This window comes from Coregonus lavaretus (assembly GCF_964263955.1).
Source record: "Coregonus lavaretus genome assembly, chromosome: 3".
Lineage (NCBI taxonomy): Eukaryota > Metazoa > Chordata > Actinopteri > Salmoniformes > Salmonidae > Coregonus > Coregonus lavaretus.
Window position 1 is genome coordinate 54,690,060 of NC_139990.1, and position 18,858 is coordinate 54,708,917.

At 45.3% G+C, this 18,858-nt stretch overlaps 1 protein-coding gene across 1 annotated transcript in view; it reads left to right on the forward strand.

The window, feature by feature from the left end:
• Nucleotides 1–16,957, forward strand: part of kcnn4 (potassium intermediate/small conductance calcium-activated channel, subfamily N, member 4) — a 52,163-nt gene extending 35,206 nt beyond the window's left edge. Inside the window, exons 5-9 of the mRNA XM_084157341.1 lie at nucleotides 8,033–8,143; nucleotides 10,020–10,141; nucleotides 11,753–11,822; nucleotides 12,561–12,727; nucleotides 16,829–16,957. Of these exons, the coding sequence (XP_084013467.1) occupies nucleotides 8,033–8,143; nucleotides 10,020–10,141; nucleotides 11,753–11,822; nucleotides 12,561–12,727; nucleotides 16,829–16,832 (474 nt within the window). The 3' untranslated portion in view covers nucleotides 16,833–16,957. The remainder of the gene's footprint in view (nucleotides 1–8,032; nucleotides 8,144–10,019; nucleotides 10,142–11,752; nucleotides 11,823–12,560; nucleotides 12,728–16,828) is intronic.
• The last annotated feature ends 1,901 nt before the right edge of the window (nucleotides 16,958–18,858 follow it).

Sequence of the window (18,858 nt, forward strand, 5' to 3'; positions counted from 1 at the left end):
GGGGAACCAATGAAATGCCTAGACTGTGTGAGAATGATCTGTCCATAAAGTTCCCAGCTGCGCCTGAATCGACTAGCGCCTTACACTGGGGAACTACAATGTGATCAGGAAAGTGGATGGGTAGAGTACAGTGTGCAGCAGAGGGCTCTGAACGAGTGTGGGTGTTCGATACCTGGGGTGATGCGAGTGTGCCCTGCCTGCCGCCTCCAGACCCAAAAGAACGCTGACGACATTGTGCGTGAAATGTCCTCTCGTGACACTAGTGCTGTCGTCCTCCGCTCTCTCGGATCGCCGCTCCTCCCAGCTCCATCAGCTCGTGATCTGAGTCGGACGGGGTTGGAACGGGCAGACCCCGTCCAGGACGTCCTCTGGCCGCCAGCAGATTATCCAAGCGGATGGCCATGTCCACCAGTTGAGTGAAGATGGTGTCCCGGGAAGGTTAGCTCCCTTCGGACGTCCTCCCGCAGATGGCACCGTAAGTGGTCAATGAGGGCCCGCTCGTTCCACCCGGACCCAGCTGCTAGAACCGGAACTCCAGGGCGAAGTCCTGCGCGGTCCTCGTCCCCTGCCTCAGGTGGACCAGCCGCTCGCCCGCCTCTCGACCCTCGGGCGAGTGATCGGAGACAGCCCGAAAGAGGCAAGCGAACTCCCCGTAGTTGTCCAACGCGGCTCCTCCTTCATTCCAGACCGCGTTGGCCCACTCCAGGGCTTTCCTCGAGAGGCAGGAGATGAGGGCGGACACCTTCTCCCGCTCCAATGGGGCCGGGCTGATGCTGGAATAATAGAGCTCCAGTTGGAGGAGGAATCCTTGGCAGAGAGCATCGAAATCCCTAGGTCGAGATATATGGATCCCTCTGGGTGCTGGGGTGTGGGTGGCTGGATCCGGTCGCCCAGCTGGTCTCGACAGATCGGGTCCTCTCCTCTCCAGGCGTTGGACGACCTGGAGAACCCGATCCATCGCTTCTCCCACGCTGGCTAGCATCGTCGAATGCTCCTGGACCCGTGCCACGACTCCAGGCATGCGCTCCTCTCCCGCTGACTCCATTGTTGGTGGGTGATTCTGTGATGGGTGATTTGAAGGAGTCAGGCACAGGAGGGTAAATCACAGAATACAGAGTTTATTCCAGAATACAGAGTTACGCAGGATAGCGTCAAACAGTCCAGTGTGCAAAATAGGCGCACTGGAACAAAACATGCACACAGGGAAAATATACCCCGGCAATACAAAATACACGTAGCTCAACCGAGCTACTCACTCCTCACATAAACAATCACCCACAAGGACAAGGGGGCAGAGGGAACACTTATACATGTACTAATGAGGGGATATGAACCAGGTGTGTGTAATAGACAAAACAAAACAAATGGAATGATGAGATGTGATGCGGCAGTGGCTAGAAGGCCGGTGACGACGAATGCCGAAGCCTGCCCGAACAAGGAGAGGAGGCAGATTCGGAGGAATTCGTAACAGAAACATTTTTCGTAAGGGAAAATCATGTCTGTAATTTCAAGGTGGAAATTACAAACTTCAGAAGCCTTTTTAAACCTCAAATACACTACGTTTTACATTTCCTGCATTGCAGGAAAGTTATCCTGCAACAGGGTGATCAAATTAAGAAGAATAGAGGGAAACTGAAACAGTAGTCAGGGCTCTTGAGTTGGTTGTTGTGTAAGTGCCCATTAAGAAATACAGTGGTGCTTGGTGCCACACAGACCCAATAATGACTTTGATGCAGGCGGCTAGTTGCTGGGTACATACAAAGAGCACGCCATGTACAACAGTACTGTTGCTACTCCCATCGATTTCTCTTGTCTTGGCTTCTTTCTGTATTCTTTTCCATGATGGCATTCTTACAATGTCCTTGTCACGCCCTGGCTCTGGGGACTCTTTAATGTTGAGCCAGGGTGTGGATTTTCTTTGTTATAGTTTCTATGTTGTGTTCTAGATCGTTTATTTCTATGTTGGCCAGGGTGGTTCCCAATCAGAGACAGCTGTGGCTCGTTGTCTCTGATTGGGGACCATACTTAGGCAGCCTTTTGGCACTGTTTATTGTGGGATCTTGTTCCGGAAGGTTTGTGTATTTAACCTAGGACTTCACGTATCGTTTATTGTTTTGGTTCGTTGTGTGTACAAGTAATAAAGATGTACGCTTATCACGCTGCGCCTTGGTCCGCTTCTTCATCGTGTAACGATCCTGACAGAAGATCCCACCATAAAAGGACCAAGCAGCGTGCCAAGCAGGAGGAGTTGGCGATGTCCCAGGTGGGCGAATGGTGGTCTTGGGAGGACATATTCGCAGGCAGAGGGCCCTGGGCAAAGGTACAGGCCCTGGCAAGAGAGGAGAAACGGCGGCAACCGTGCCGACGACGGACACGTGAGAGGCAACCCCAATACATTTTTTTGGGGGGTCACACGGCGTGGACGACGGGGCTGCTGGAGGCAGCTACAGGGCGCATCGGCGATTTAGGAGAGGGGGCCACCAGGTTTGGGGGGCTAGAGGGGTGGTTGGCGGAGCCTAGAGGTAGAGCAGAGCCAACTCCCCGTACTCAGGCTAGGCAGCGTGAGACTGGGCAGGTTCCGATTTATGTGGAGCCACGTACTGTGCCGCGAGTGTTCCGGCACAGTCCTGTACGTCCTGTGCACGTGTCGTGCTAAGGTGGGCATGCAGCCAGGACGGAGTGTGCCGGCTCAACGCTCGTGGCCTCCAGTACCCCTCTTCGGTCCCGGATATCCTGCGCCAGTGCCACGTGCTGTATTGCCAGTACGAGTGCACAGCCCTGTACGTCCTGTGCTGATGCCTCACACTGATTGTGTGGAAATAGGCATTCAGCCAGGATGGGTTGTGTCAGCTCTCCGCTCCAGACCTCCAGTCCGTCTCCGGTCCGGCCTGTTCCTGTCCCTCGCACCAAACCAGTGGTGCGCGTCGCCAGCCCGGTCCGGCCCGTGCCTGCTCCCCGCACCAAGCCAGTGGTGCGCGTCGTCAGCCCGGTCCGGCCCGTTCCTGCTCCCCGCACCAAGCCTGTGGTGCGCTTCGCCAGCCCGGTCCGGCCCGTTCCTGTCCCTCGCACCAAGCCTGTGGTGCGCGTCGTCAGCCCGGTCCAGCCTGTTCCTGTCCCTCGCACCAAGCCTGTGGTGCGCGTCGCCAGTCCGGTCCGGCCTGTTCCTGTTCCTGTTCCTGTTCCCCGCACCAAGCCAGTGGTGCGCGTCGCCAGCCCGGTCCGGCCCGTTCCTGCTCCCCGCACCAAGCCAGTGGTGCGCGTCGTCAACCCGGTCCGGCCCGTTCCTGCTCCCCGCACCAAGCCAGTGGTGCGCGTCGTCAGCCCGGTCCGGCCCGTTCCTGCTCCCCGCACCAAGCCAGTGGTGCACGTCGTCAGTCCGGCACGGCCCGTGCCTGTTCCAGGCACCGGTCAGCTGCTCCACACCGGAGCCAGAGCAATCCGCTCCACCGGTGTCCAGTCCAGCTCCGGCCAGCGGGACCAGACCAGGGGCGCTACGGGGGGGTGGAAAGAGAGTGGTGGTCACGCCCGGAGCCGGATCCGCCTCTGAGGCGGAGTGGCCACCCGGCCCCTCCCCTGTTGTGTTTGGTTGGGGGGGTACTGTCACGCCCTGGCTCTGGGGACTCTTTAATGTTGAGCCAGGGTGTGGATTTTCTTTGTTATAGTTTCTATGTTGTGTTCTAGGTCGTTTATTTCTATGTTGGCCAGGGTGGTTCCCAATCAGAGACAGCTGTGGCTCATTGTCTCTGATTGGGGACCATACTTAGGCAGCCTTTTGGCACTGTTTATTGTGGGATCTTGTTCCGGAAGGTTTGTGTATTTAACCTAGGACTTCACGTATCGTTTATTGTTTTGGTTCGTTGTGTGTACAAGTAATAAAGATGTACGCTTATCACGCTGCGCCTTGGTCCGCTTCTTCATCGTGTAATGATCGTGACAGTCCTACACTATAGCATGTGCCCCCTGTGTGTTGCCAGTGCATGCTTTGATGTCTTAAAGTACAGTAGCTGTAGTTTCCATATTAAAGCTATTCTATTCTATTCTGAAAATGAATTTAACACTACTGTACCACTGTAATATTCTTTATTTTGCATTGTTTTCCCCACTATCAGTCTGTATATAACATGTTCAAGGGAGAATGCCTGATGATGTCTTGGTTGTTTATACACCTCTGAGATAAGGGGTGTTGAGTAATGGGTCAGAGAAATGATTCTCTGGTACCAGGCACTCTCTCACCCCACACGCACATGCATGCGCACACACACACAACTCTCTCTTTCTCTTTCTCTCACACTTACACACACACACACACACACACACACACACACACTGAAGTAGTTGTCTGATGCTGAGAGCTGGCTTTGGCCCCACACACATTGCTTTTATGGAGATATCTTGGCACTGAGCAGAGGTGGGGAGATGTGAAAGGTTATAGTGGGTTCACTGGTTTTATGGGTGAACTCAAAGAGTATAGGTACTGATAATATTGAACTTTATTTTTATAGCACGTTTCATACAGAATGCAGCCCCAATGTGCTCTACATGATAACATATGACCTTTCTCTTGTCGAACGACGAAAGCGGTGTGGTTATTGACGCATGTATTGTTATGTCTGTGACTCAAATGCTTTGGTTACACCCATTGTAAGAAAGGTACACGCAGAAGAAAAAAAGCTAATTTCAAGCACTGTAAGCTTATTTGAAATTTGTGAAAGTGCTGCGACTCTTATGTTCAAGCAGTCTGGGTGCCATGGAAATTACATTAAATAATACACTTCAGGTGTTGTTCTGTCATAGAAAATAAAAAAGAAGTTTTAATATGATATATTGTCAAATTCAACTGCCATTGTTTACAAAACAATGGACCCTCACCAGGAAGAATGTAGGCCAATATGTCAGTTAAGTAGGTTGATGCTGAGTACAAAGATTAGAATGAGAGGCAGTAAGGGGTCAGTTGAGTGTTGCTAGGTTTTAACAATGGAAGAACATGTGAGAAGGAGATGGAGAGAGATGGAGAGTAAATTAGAGTGAGAGGTGGGAGGTTGGAGGGAGTGGAAGATGGAGAGTAAGAGGAGAGGGAGAGTGAAAAGGAGAGTAGAGAGAGTGAAGGAGAGTGCGATGCAGAGTGAGATGCAGTGGTAAAGGGAGAGTGAGACGGAGAGGGAGAGGGAGAGGGAGAGGTAGTGGTAGAGGTAGAGGGAAAGGTAGAGGTAGAGGTAGAGGTAGAGGTAGAGGTAGTGGTAGAGGGAAAGGTAGAGGTAGAGGTAGAGGTAGAGGTAGAGGGAAAGGGAAAGGGAAAGGGAAAGGGAAAGGGAAAGGGAAAGGGAAAGGGAGAGGTAGAGGTAGAGGTAGAGGTAGAGGTAGAGGTAGAAGTAGAGGTAGAGGTAGAGGTAGTGGTAGAGGTACAGGTAGAGGGAAAGGTAGAGGTAGAGGTAGAGGTAGAGGTAGAGGGAAAGGGAGAGGTAGAGGTAGATTCCACATGGCAGTCAATGAAACTGAAATACAAAGTTTATTGGATATTACAATACACACGCAATAACACATTGAAGTTGAAATTCATGACAATATGTACATTCAGGAGACTCAAAGTTTTGTTTTGTTAATATGCATAGGTATGGAATGGGTGAGTTTTTATATATCTCAGTCCTGGCAGTTGGAATATTTGCCTGACACTTGTCCTCAGCAGGCAGGTAACCAGTCTCTGAAGGGGGACTTGAACTGGGAGAAAGCAAAGTCCAGGCACAGTTTCTCTCTTCTCTTCTCTCATGAAGTGAGGGCAGTGATAGTGACGTCAGAGCATTGTTGTATCCAGGATATGCCATGCCAGGGATGATTCTGTAAACTCGCTTCTGTATGGGCTCGAGTTGTGCAGAGACGGCTTGAGTCAAGGAGCTGTGCTAAGCTATTGCGGTATACTCTAGGCAGGGTTGAACATAGCCTGTGTAGATGGCTACCAGGTCCATTTGTGGCACGTTATATATTTAAAAAATAAATAAATAAATAGGTCATTTAGCAGACGCTCTTATCCAGAGCGACTTACAGGAGCAATTAGGGTTAAGTGCCTTGCTCAAGGGCACATCGGCAGATTTTTCACCTAGTCGGCTCGGGTATTAGAACCAGCGACCTTTCGGTTACTGGCACAACGCTCTTAACCGCTAAGCTATCTGCCGCCCCCTTAAAAGTAAATTTTAAGTCGACATAGGAAGAACAACTTTTTGCTTCCCTTGCGAATCATTGAATCGATTTGTTCGTCCCACTGCAGATTGTTTTGCAATATGACTCCAAGGACTTTCACACTCACAGACGTGCAGGTTTTTCCCATATATCATAAGGGGACATGCAGGGGGCAGGTTCCTCATACATGTCACCAACAGGATCTTGCATTTTGAAAGGTTTAGGGCCATATGACTAGTAGAGAGAGAGAGGGAGAGGGAGGTATCTGGGTGTTTTCTGCCTGTTGGGCTGTAAGGACTTGGCTCTCTGCCTCACCTCAGCTCTGTCCGTTTCCGATCCGAGCAGATAAGCGGTGGCGAGTCACAAGACCGGCAGAGGGGCGCGAGCCAGGCCGAGACACCTCCCTGACACAGTGGAAAATAATCCTTCACGCCTCTTTCTCTCCCTCTCCCCTTGTTTTTATAAGCTTTCCCCTTTTTTAAGGGAAAACTTTCCACCATTTCCATTTGTAGGTGGTTTATAGCCTTTGGCACCACTGGAACAGGAGGGCGTTTCCTACTCCCGACAGGGCAGCTCTCTAGGACAATGAGTGAAGCAGTACTCACACCTGTAGCACTCGGCTGTCAAGGACCCCTACGCTCAGCACCTCTACCCTGGGCTAACCTGCCTCTCTGGTAGTGCCCCAGCTGTGTTGGGGAGGTGAGCAGAGCAGAGTACACATCCTATCAGTGGGGTGTGGATGGATCCCTGGGAAGGATGTTGTGCCTCTCAGAATTCCCAGATTACACTGGGGCAGATTCACACGGAATCTTTGGTTCCAGTCATGCCCATGCCAGTACAAGTGAGTAGGCTGGTTGATGTTAGGAAGCCAGCAGAGTATTTTGGGAGCTCTTAGGAGGGGACAGGGGACTAGTTTTGTGATTCATCCATCCGAATGGCTCTTAGCATCATCTCTGTGTCCAGACTGTGACCTGTGTTTCATTGTGAGCCTTGGCGTGCATCCTAATATGATTGTTCTTCCTTATCAGATTTTGCTCTCTCTCTCTCTTTTATTCATGCAAACAAGGGAAGGAAAAAAAGGTAAAAATCGGTCTTCATTTTCAAACCAGTCTAATCTTGAAATGATATGATTACACTATGTCTCTAAAACCATGTACTGTATTTCCACAGTAATTACACTGGCATGTACAATGCAATTACAGTGTAGGTAGATACATATTGGTACAACTGTGAGCTTTGTGTAATTACAGTACATATTGATATAAAATTGCACTCAATGGTAAATTAACTATGTTAAATCTCCCCATAGTTCAGAAGTGTAGTCTAAGATTACGCAGTAAGAATTAGTGTGTTGAAACTATTGTACCACACTGAAATATAGGGTATTTTAGTGTGCAAGTCACTCTGATTCACTCTGTGGTGTTCCTAAGCATTCGTCAGCATTTTGTTGTTCCCTATCCAGCAATAGCACAATGCTATTCTCAGAGTAAACCCATACTATTATATCAGTGCCCACAATGGCATATGATTAACCATTTCACTCTCACATAAGCATAAGGTCAATTCAGTGTAACTAGTATTATTTGGCGAAATAGGCGAAATAGGCCCACCATATTTGTCCAAATTATAGCAAGTAACAACTATTTCATAACCTCTTGAAAAGGAATTACGATGTCTATCTTGAAGTTGGCCAAACAGACCTGAGGCTATAGGGCAAATTTGGAATGTTGACATGATCATTTGTGATTTCCGACTCTGACTCCCGCTCTTACGGGTCACAAGGGGACAGGAGGAGGATGACAAATGGCGGTGGTGGTAACCATGGTGACGGTGGTGTGGCTGTCTGTGTGTTTGTCCTCAGGGTGTGGCCTGTACCGCCATGCTGGTGGCCGTCATGACCAAGAAGCTGGCGCTGAACAAAGGAGAGAAACACGTGCACTTCTTCATGATGGACATCCAGATCTCCAAACGGGTGAGAGGAGGAGAACGACTGTATCAATCACTCAGAGTTAGAGACCAGAGTTTTTCCAGATCCCATGTGTCCACCTAGTCAGTAAAACTCTGGGCCCTAGTTATAACCTTTACAAGGGCTGGGAGTTTTTCCTGGTCACATGGTCAGTAAAAATACCTGGCTCTATAATGACAGTAATGAGTGAACATGTTGTGGGTGTCTCTCAGTTCAAGGAGTCATTTATCCCCATTTTCCAATAACTGAATGATAAGAAAAACATATTGTGAAGATCCAAACCACTGTCCTACATTGATAACCGGTAACAGCCAGCTCCCTTCAAAGGTTCCCTTGGTCTCACAAGAAAAACAAAACCCATGACACAACGGATGAGGCCTTCTGGGTGGATGCAGCGATATTTTCCGCGTTGCACGCGTGTTATGGTTTTGTCTTTTTATAATATTATTTTTTCCTTAAATAGGGCATTCCAGAGGACAGGATAGTGTGGGAAAAGGACTGGGGGGCTGGAGGGCTTGGGAGGTGGGGCCCGCCAATCTCTTAATAGTCTCCAAAAGGCGTCAAAAGGAGGAAACAATCGTGTCCCTGTCAGGAAAGGGACTTGTGTCAGTCCAGGACGGGGCACTCGGACTGACGGGAAACTGGATAAGATGATGTGTGTGTCATGTGTGTGTATATACTCACTGCCATAACTGAGGATACAGTGAGCGAGTGTGTGTTGGTGAGGGGTTACTTCATGTTGAAGCCTCGGACAGGATCCATCTGTTTGCTTATCGCACGGAAGGAGAATCAACAACCTGAAAATAAACGAACGCAACGGAAGATGCTAGCATGATTTCCCTATCTATTTTCCAAATACATAATTCTCTAATATGTAAGTAGTGTATAGCAGGATTCTTTGAAATCCACTGACCTGACTGAGCATTAGCTGAGCACTAGGTTGGCAGGGTAGGTGTAGGCTACAACTGGCTGCAGGCTGCAGTGTGTTGTCAGCGTGAGGATGCGAGGTTGTAGGTCTGAGTCTGCTGAGGATACAACCACTTCCCCCCTGGCACTGAACACATCCTCTCACTGGGTGCATTCTTACGTCTGTTTGTAGTTGTTTGGTGTGTGTGTGCATCCCCGCGGAGCTGTCCATCGTTGCCCTGATTTATGCTGACAGGAAGAATAAGAGAAGACATCTGGCCACGGCCCCTGACGGCCCCTAATAATAACCCCACACACAGGACAACACAAGACAGGGCCCGGCTAGAGTAACATCACCAGGCTCAGATAGCAGGGCAGTTACGGTGTCCTCATCAGGAAGGACAGCAGACACGAATAGAATCAAAGAGAAAAAATAGGATTGTGTTTCCGTAACCAACATATGGCCCACTGATGCCTATTCGCATCCTCAAATATTATTCCCTGTATGACGAGTACGTGTCCATCCGTTTATGTTTTTAGCAAACACCGGCGTGTAGCAAACATCAGTGTACAGCCCACCCCGCCTGACCCAGTTCTGCACTAGGCAACATTGTTTTCGTCAACGTTAACCATGGACTACCTCTCACTTCATAACAACAGTTTAATCAGCAAATAAACATGCTCCCAAGATGGCACCATGATATAAACATGCCCCCAAGATGACACCATGATATAAACATGCTCCCAAGATGGCACCATGGTATGACATGCTGTCATCCTTCCGGTTAGTGCTGTAATTCTTTATAACTTAATCCTGCTATAAACATGAGTGTTAGCTTAATGCATCACAGTTCCATATACTCTTATCTCCAGCTGGGACAGTCCTTCTGTACAAAGGAGTGTGTAACACACTTACACATTAGGGCTGCAGCTTTGATTGACTGGGTCTTGATGTTGGCGGCTCTGTCTGTCCCAGATACGCCATGCTGCTGCCAATGTGCTGAGGGAGTGCTGGCTGCTGCACCGCACCAACCTGACCAAGGGCAACAGTGGAGAGCACCGGAAACACCAGAGGTGCCTACTGGAGGCCATCAGAGTGTAAGTCCTCATCACAGTATGATTCTTTCCAGTCTAACCTTTGTATTTCAGATGGGAGTGGGCCATCAGTTTGTCCACTGCTATTTGCATCTTCTTCAGGTTTCTGGGACAGAACTCATCTCAACTAGTTTTCTTCTGCAGGAACACTGGAGAACAGAAGAATAGCAATGCATTTAGAGACCACTAAGCCGTCTAAAGTGTGTGTGTGTGTGTGTGTGCATGTCTCTGTGTGTGTGTGTGTGTGTGTCTGTGTGTGTTGTGCTGGTTTTATGGGTCATTAACTATTTGTCAACACTGAACTGAGTCTATTTTGGTCCTCTGTAGCTCAATTGGTAGAGCATTGCGCTTGTAACGCCAGGGTAGTGGGTTCGATCCCCGGGACCACCCATACGTAAAAATGTATGCACACATGACTGTAAGTTGCTTTGGATAAAAGCGTCTGCTAAATGGCTTATTATTATTATTTTGTTTGGATGTTACGGTCCAGCAAAACAATCTTGGCACTCCACCCCTTTGGTAAAAGACTAGGCCACTATGTAAAATCTACTTTAGACATCAATCAAATGGATACGCTCACTGACAAGTCATCTAATAGTAAAGTTTAAATTTAGAATAGAGAAAAGCATACAACATAGTCTCACTCTCACAAAAGCTCTCGTGACCAAAATAACTGGACGGTGGTCATCTGACAAACAGTGAAACATTTATTTGACACGGAATTCAGAAGAAGAAGGAACCTACATCATGTGTAGTCAAATCACAACTAAGAAACACCGGAAAAGTTAACAAAAAACTGCTTGAATTTGACAAAAAAAATGTTCTGAATGACAGCTCCTTCTCCATAATAGCACTTAGAAACTTTGACGTCCTCTGCCTGCTTCCCCATCTCTACTTTCATTGTTGTTCATCCATGTTGTTTGACAATATGTCTCCTAGCCTTCCTGTTAATAACAAGTGGAGTGAGGTGTGGGGTTGCCTGACCTCTTTCACGGGAGATCCTAACAAATAGGAAACTAGGAAGCTTAGACGTGTGAATGTGTGAGTCATTATCAGGCAGCAGGACTTCATAATACTGTGTGTGTGTGTGTGTGTGTCCTTGTGTGTGTGTGTGTATGTGTGTGGGAGAGAGAGAGTATGCCTGTAAGGGTGGAGGGGTTACATTTCCTGTTGTACAGTTAGCATACCCACTATAAATATATGGTGGAAAGAAAGCATGATGAGGCACTTCCAGCAACTTGGAATGGAGACAGAGCCAAACAGTTAAGAGACTATTTAGAGACGAATTTTGTTTGGACTTTTTCAGGCTTTTATGCATCGGTTCTTTGGCTCTGGCATCCCCACTAGGACATTTTAGTGCACATGAGTGCTTGATGGAAGTTCCCTGCAATATTGGTTTCCATTTTTCTTTTTCTGGGGCAGTTCTGGTTTCATCTAAAAAAATAAAAAATTCCAACACTAACGTCAAGAACGTTGAAGCAACAGACAATACTGTAATGTGTACTAATGGCAGTGACGATAGTTTCTCACTTCAGGCCCAGGCATTTATTTAAGGTCACTATCACACTGTTATCATACTAAGATGTTGCTACGTACTTTGTCTGTTTTGGACAGATTCCGGCACCTGCGCCTCAAACAACGGAAGCTGAGAGATTACGCCAGTGAGATGGTCGACCTGCCCAAGGTAAACCAACCACACCACACAGTAGGCTAGAACAACTCACGCAGAGCTGTGTCGACATGTTTGACACACACACACACACACACACCATGCGCAGGATAACCCAGTTCCAGGTAATAACCACACTCTTACACAGACCATTATCCAGTATATTAAGGTTGCTGTGTTATTTATTACTAGGTGTTGAGACACATAAAATGTCTGTAAAAGACACATAAAACTCTATAAAACGGCCATGAGGTCTAGCAGAAGGTTCAAGTCACTCTGTGATGTAATCCTAGAGTCAGAGCTTTTTACCTAATGGGCAGTATACCTGGCAAAGAATGCACAACTAAAGAAAATGGCTATAGTTAATGGGTTGTGAGCGCTTCTATTAATTAAATTGATCTATATATTTGTGCAAGTCCAGCTCATATGTATATCGAACACAGGAGCAAATTTATGAAGAGGAAACAGTCACAGGAGCCAGTATTTAGGAGGGAGATATGTACATGTGACGTATGTGGTTCCCCTCAATGTTTTAACTACCCTAGGGAGTTGTTCCCCCAAGAAAGTTGCCACTGTCACCCTCAGCTCATCCGGGGTTAAGTCTGGGTTTATCTGAATTCCATGTCTGGATTTTGTTAGGCATGCTTGTGCTGTTACGACAAATAACTTTATAAAAAGCACAAAACAACTAGCATTGGATGAATGGATTAATTGTCTGTTTGATTGTTTGTTTGGTTGATTGATGGTGAACAGATGCAGATGATCATGTGCGATTTGAGTGCCAACTGGAACAACTCGTACCGGGAGCTGGAGCAGCGCATCATCTCCATGGAGCAGAAGTTAGACGAGCTGGGCCACTGCTTCCAACAGACCTCTGAGCTGCTGGCACAGGCCCTGCGCTACCGCAACCCTGAAATCAGGTACAGCTAACACAACCCCAACCCTGAGATCAGGTATAGCTAACACAACCTCAACACATATATTAGGTACAGTTAACACAACCACAATCCAACCACCAAGTGCTAACGGTCAGTATCTGGACAATATGTGTGAAATGCTTGATAATGTATGTGATATCAACAGAGGTATATTTTCTGGGTGACGTAAATATTGACTGGCTTTCATCAAGCTGTCCACTCAAGAAAAAGCTTCAAACTATAACAAGTGCCTGCAACCTGGTTCAGGTTATCAGTCAACCTACCAGGGTATTTACATACAGCACAGGAATGAAATCATCCACATGTATTGATCACCTCTTTACTAATGCTGCAGAAATCTGCTCTAAAGCAGTATCCACATCCATCAGATATAGTGATCATAATATAGTAGCTATATCAAGGAAAACCAAAATTCCAAAGGCTGGGCCTAATATAGTGTATAAGAGATCATACAAGAGGTTTTGTAGTGATTCCTATGTTGAAGATGTAAATAATATTTGCTGGTCTGTGGTGTGTAATGAGGATCAACCAGACGCTGCACTTGATGGATTTATGAAATTGCTTATTCCAGTTATTAATAAGCATGCAACCATTAGGAAAATGACTGTAAAAACAGTTAAATCCCCGGTTGAGAGGGATGAGGCAAAAGGAATGGCAAATAAGTCTGGCTGCACTGCCGATTGGCAAACTTACTGTAAATTGAGGAATCATGTGACTAACCTAAGTAAAAGAAGAAGAAACTGTACAATGAAACAAAGATAAATGGGGGCAGGTAGCTTAGTGGGTAAGAGCGTTGTGCCAGTAATCGAAAGGTCGCTGGTTCTAATCCCCGAGCCGACTAGGTGAAAAATCTGTCGATGTGCCCTTAAGCAAGGCACTTAACCCTAATTGCTCCTGTAAGTCGTTCTGGATAAGAGCGTCTGCTAAATGACTAAAATGTAAAATAAAGGATGATAGTAAAAAGCTTTGGAGCACCTTAAATTAGATCGAACTCAGCTTCATCCTTCATTGAATCAGAAGACTTGTTCATCACAAAACCCACTGATATTGCCTACTACTTTAATGATTTTTTCATTGGCAAGATTAGCAAATGTAGGCATGACATGCCAACAACAAACTCTGAACCTACATATCGATGCATAACTGACTAAATTATGAAGGACAAACATAGTAATTTTGAATTCTGTAAAGTGAGTGTGGAAGAGGTGAACAAATTATTGTTGTCTATCAACAATGACAAACCACCTGGGACTGACAACTTGGATGGAATATTACTGAGGATGATGGCGGACTATATTGCCACTCCTATTTGCCATCTCTTCAATCTAAGCCTACAGGAAAGTGTGTGTCCTCAGGCCTGGAGCGAAGCAAAAGTCATTCTGTTACCCAAGAATTGCAAAGCACCCTTTACTGGTTCAAACAGCCAACCAATCAGCCTGCTACCAACCCTTAGTAAACTTTTGGAAAAAATGGTGTTTGACCAGATACAATGCTATTTCACAGTAAACAAATTAACAACTGACTTTCATCACGCTTATAGGGAAGGGCACTCAACATGTACAGCACTTACACAAATGACTGATGATTGGCTGATAATAAGAAGACTGTGGGAGCTGTTTTGTTCGACTTCAGTGCAGCTTTTGAGATTATCCATCATAATCTGCTGCTGAAAAAATGTATGTGTTATGGCTTTACATCCTCTGCTATATTGTGGCTTTAATATTACCTGTCTAACAGAACACAGAGTGTGTTCTTTAATGGAAGCCTCTCCAACACAATCCAGGTAGAGTCAAGCATTCTCCAGGGCAGCTGTCTAGGCCCCTTACTTTTTTCAATCTTTACCAATGACCTGCCACCGGCACTGAGTAATGCCTGTGTGGGCGGCAGTTAGCTTAGTGGTTAAGAGCGTTGTGCCAGTAATCGAAAGGTCGCTGGTTCTAATCCCCGAGCCGACTAGGTGAAAAATCTGTCGATGTGCCCTTGAGCAAGGCACTTAACTCTAATTGCTCCTGTAAGTCGCTCTGGATAAGAGCATCTGCTAAATGACTAAAATGTAATGTAAAAAATGTCTATGTATGCTGATGACTCAACATCATACATGTCAGCTACCACAGCAAGTGAAATCACTGCAACACTTAACAAAGAGATGCCGTCAGTTTTAGAATGGGTGGCAAGTAATAAGCTAGTCCTAAATATTTCAAAAACTAAAAGCATTGTTTGGCACCATTCACTAAACCCTAAACCTCAACTTAATCTTGTAATGAATAATGAGGAAATTGAGCAAGTTGAGGAGACTAAACTGCTTGGTGTAACCCTGGATTGTAAACTGTCATGGTCAAAACATATTGATGCAACGGTAGCTAAAATGGGGAGAGGTCTGTGCGTAATAAAGCACTGCTCTGCTTTCTTGACATCATTATCAACAAAACAAGTCCTACAGGCCCTAGTTTTGTTGCAGCCGGACTACTGCCCAGTCATATGGTCAAGTGCCACAAAGAGGGACATAGGCAAATTACAGTTGCCCCAGAACAGAGCAGCAAGGCTGGCCCTTAAATGTACACGGAGAGCTAACATCAATAACATGCATGTCAATCTCTCCTGGCTCAAAGTAGAGGAGAGATTGACTGCACAACTAGTACTACTTGTCTTTGTGAGAGGTATTGACATGTTGAAAGCACCGAGCTGTCTGTTCAAACAACTAGCATAGAGCTCAGACACCCATGCATACCCCACAAGACATGCCACCAGGGGTCTCTTCACAGTCCCCAAGTCCATAACAGACACCGGGAAACGCACAGTACTACACAGAGCCATGACTACATGGAACACTATTCCACATCAAGCAACTCAAGTAAGCAGTAAAAATCAGATTTAAAAAAAACAAACAGATAAAACTACACCTTATGGAACAACGTGGACTATGAAGAGACGCACACGCATACGTACACACACGCTAACACACACACCCTACACACACATACATTGTAATATTGTTGTATTGTGGTATTATACATTTTGTATTGTAGATACTGTATGTAGTGGTAGAGTAGTGGTGTAATAATATGTTGTATGATGTACTGTTTTATTTTTTGTGATGTAATCGCCTTAATCTTGTTTGGATCCTTAATAAATACAAAACTCATATATCAGGTACAGCTAACACAACCACAACCCATACTGTATATCAGGTATAGGTAAGACAACCACAACCCAAACACAACCCTGAGATTAGACCATTTCACAACCACTACCTAAGCAGTTTTTACTGTAGACCTTAAAAGGTGCTACACATTTTTTTTATATATTTTTGTATGTAATTTCAGAAAATGTCCATAATATTCAGTATCTGGCGCTAATCGTGGAATGATAGTGTTTCCCACTATTACTTACCCACCAGTGTAGTGATTGGCTGTGATAGTCGCCAATTGATTTATTCTGAAGGAGTCGCATCTGTGGTCAAACTGGGAAAGCGGTTCTGACTTTGTGGTTGTGTTATCTAGTGGAAATCGCTGTCATTTCCTGGTTGCTAAAATTCTACACTGTTAGCTCAATTTCCGTTTATGTGAGAAAACGAGCACTTAATTGTGTAAGGAATCATTGTACCAACTAAATCGCTGTGAAATATATTTTCAATAACAAAACATTTTGTTTTTACAGCGGTTACTTTTGGTTTTGGTCCACCAGCTTCAAACAGCCGTAAAAATGATATTTTCTGTTATTGAAAATATATTTCGAAGTGTTTCGATGGTACAACGATTCCCTACACTATTCAGTGCTTGTTTTCTCACATAAACGGAAATGTCCACTAGATAACACAGCCACACAGTCAGAACAGCGGCGGGAGAAATCAACAGGCGACTATAACACAGCCAATCACAACACTGGCGTGTAAGTAATAGTGTGAAACACTATCATTCCACTATTAGCGCCAGATATATTATGGACATTTTCTGAAATTACAATGCAAAAATTCAAAACACTTCTGTGTAGCACCTTTAACTATCACAACCAAACTTGATATGAACATGCATGAGTATAACCTGTACTGTAGATTCTAACTATTCTCTCTCTCCTTCTCTGCAGGTGACTCGTGGCTGTGTGGTGGTTGGGTGAACCACACTCCCTGCAGGCCTTTCCCAAAGACTAAAGATGGATGCTACCAGCCTTGTCTGTATTTCCGTCAGACCGGGATGGGAATCCTATTCCCCCCAAAGCTGCATTTAACATTTGGCCTGCTGCACCACTTGGACTACTGCCAGGACCAAGGCTGGCATCGTCTTCTGACCCAGCGGCTGAATGGACCCTACGCAACGACTCGTACTTGTAAAGACAAAAAAGGAAAAATACTTCATTTTACAAAAGCGGGGTCTGATATAGATGACTTGTGTATTTGTATCAGATGTGTTTAATGTACAAAGTATTGCGTAAGAATCTCAATTAAGAACTACAGTAACATAGCATCTGGTTCTGTACCTCAGAAAGGTTTAAACAGCGTTTTTAAATGTGAGGGGAACTTATTTGTATGCCACTCAGTATTGACAGCCTCCCTCAGTGTCTTTCAATCATACCTTTTTCCACAAGTAAAAGCAAAACGGTTATTCCACACGTTTTTCCTACCAGGAAGTATAAAGCGGCAACATCACAGTGTATGGGACAACTGCCTCATTATTAGAGAGAGCTGCTGGTCACTTATAAAATACACATCTCTGTTCTTTTACTGTTCTAATCCTATCCGTTTGGTTAGATTAGGGAATAAAACACAATTTCTCTTCACACGGCTTTAGTTAGAGGGATAAACTGCTAGTCAGTTGCCATGTCTGAAGGACTGCCCACTCAAACACTCCCTAGGGTACTGGGGAGTTACCAAAGTAGACTGAATTTAACAGACTCTTTCGCATAAAGAACTAATCTAGACTGTTAAGGCCCGACATATATTGTTGTCTTAAGGATGATTGTATGGGGAAGCAGTCCGTTTACATAGTTAAGCTGTTCTTATAACAATCAAGAGACAAGTGGCATAGCCTAATAAAGTACGCAGGCTGGCAATTATTGGGATGACTCATTTCCTGGAGGCAGCTCTGCAGAGTGGTCACTAGCTGGGCACAGCCACAAAGTCATACAATCTGATTTGAAACTGAACCCTAACCACACTGCAAAACATAATGCCTAACCTAATTTTGTTTTCATAAATTTTTACAATATAGCCAATTTTGACAGTTCTGCCTCCAGGGCAAGACTCACGACAATTAACGTCAACCTGCATAAAGTACAGGGAGACATTTCTCACTGTTATTCTAATTCTGATGTGGCAGCTCCCCCCAGTGGATATGTACATGCATGACAATTACACACACCAGGCACATACATTAATATATGTCAAACGATGTCTTATTCTTGGGTCTCTGTGGAAGCCTATGGGTAATAATACATCATCAGTCTAAATACTTTTGAAATCATTAACCAAACAAAACTTTGGTGACATGGATTGTTTTTTGGACTAGTAACAGCCACATTATATTTAGTACACAGGTAGGATTAAAAGTGGCCAGTCTTCAAAGGAGGGTGCATTTTTAGAACACAGCTCTCAATACATTTTGCACTCAAATGTGAATGGGGAAATGTATGTCAGTGGCACTGCATTGTCTTTTATGCATAATTTATGTCATTCACTTTGTGAATCCACAAATTCTACACATGCTGGTAATCTGGGGCATTACCAAATCAAGCACCTTGTGAGGACAACTATTCCCATGGTTGTATTTAAACTGGAGTTCTGCGTCTTCATTAACTGGAGTTAAGATATGTAATTATTAAAAAATGTTTTTTTAACGAGGATCACATGTACAGGTAACATTGTGAAATCGGCTTACAAAGGATAGATTATGCAAAAACAATAACTGAAAACGTTTACAGCTTTTCTTTTGCACATGATAAAACCATGCATTGTAAATACATTTTCTTGTCTTCCTGACAATTAAAAGCCATTGGTGAGTGGATGTTTTTGAATGAGTATTATTCTCCCAGCTAAATCATAACCTACTTATAATATTAACGATAATAATATTGCCATCTCATGGAACCAAATTAATGATAATGCTTTAGACTTCCTAATG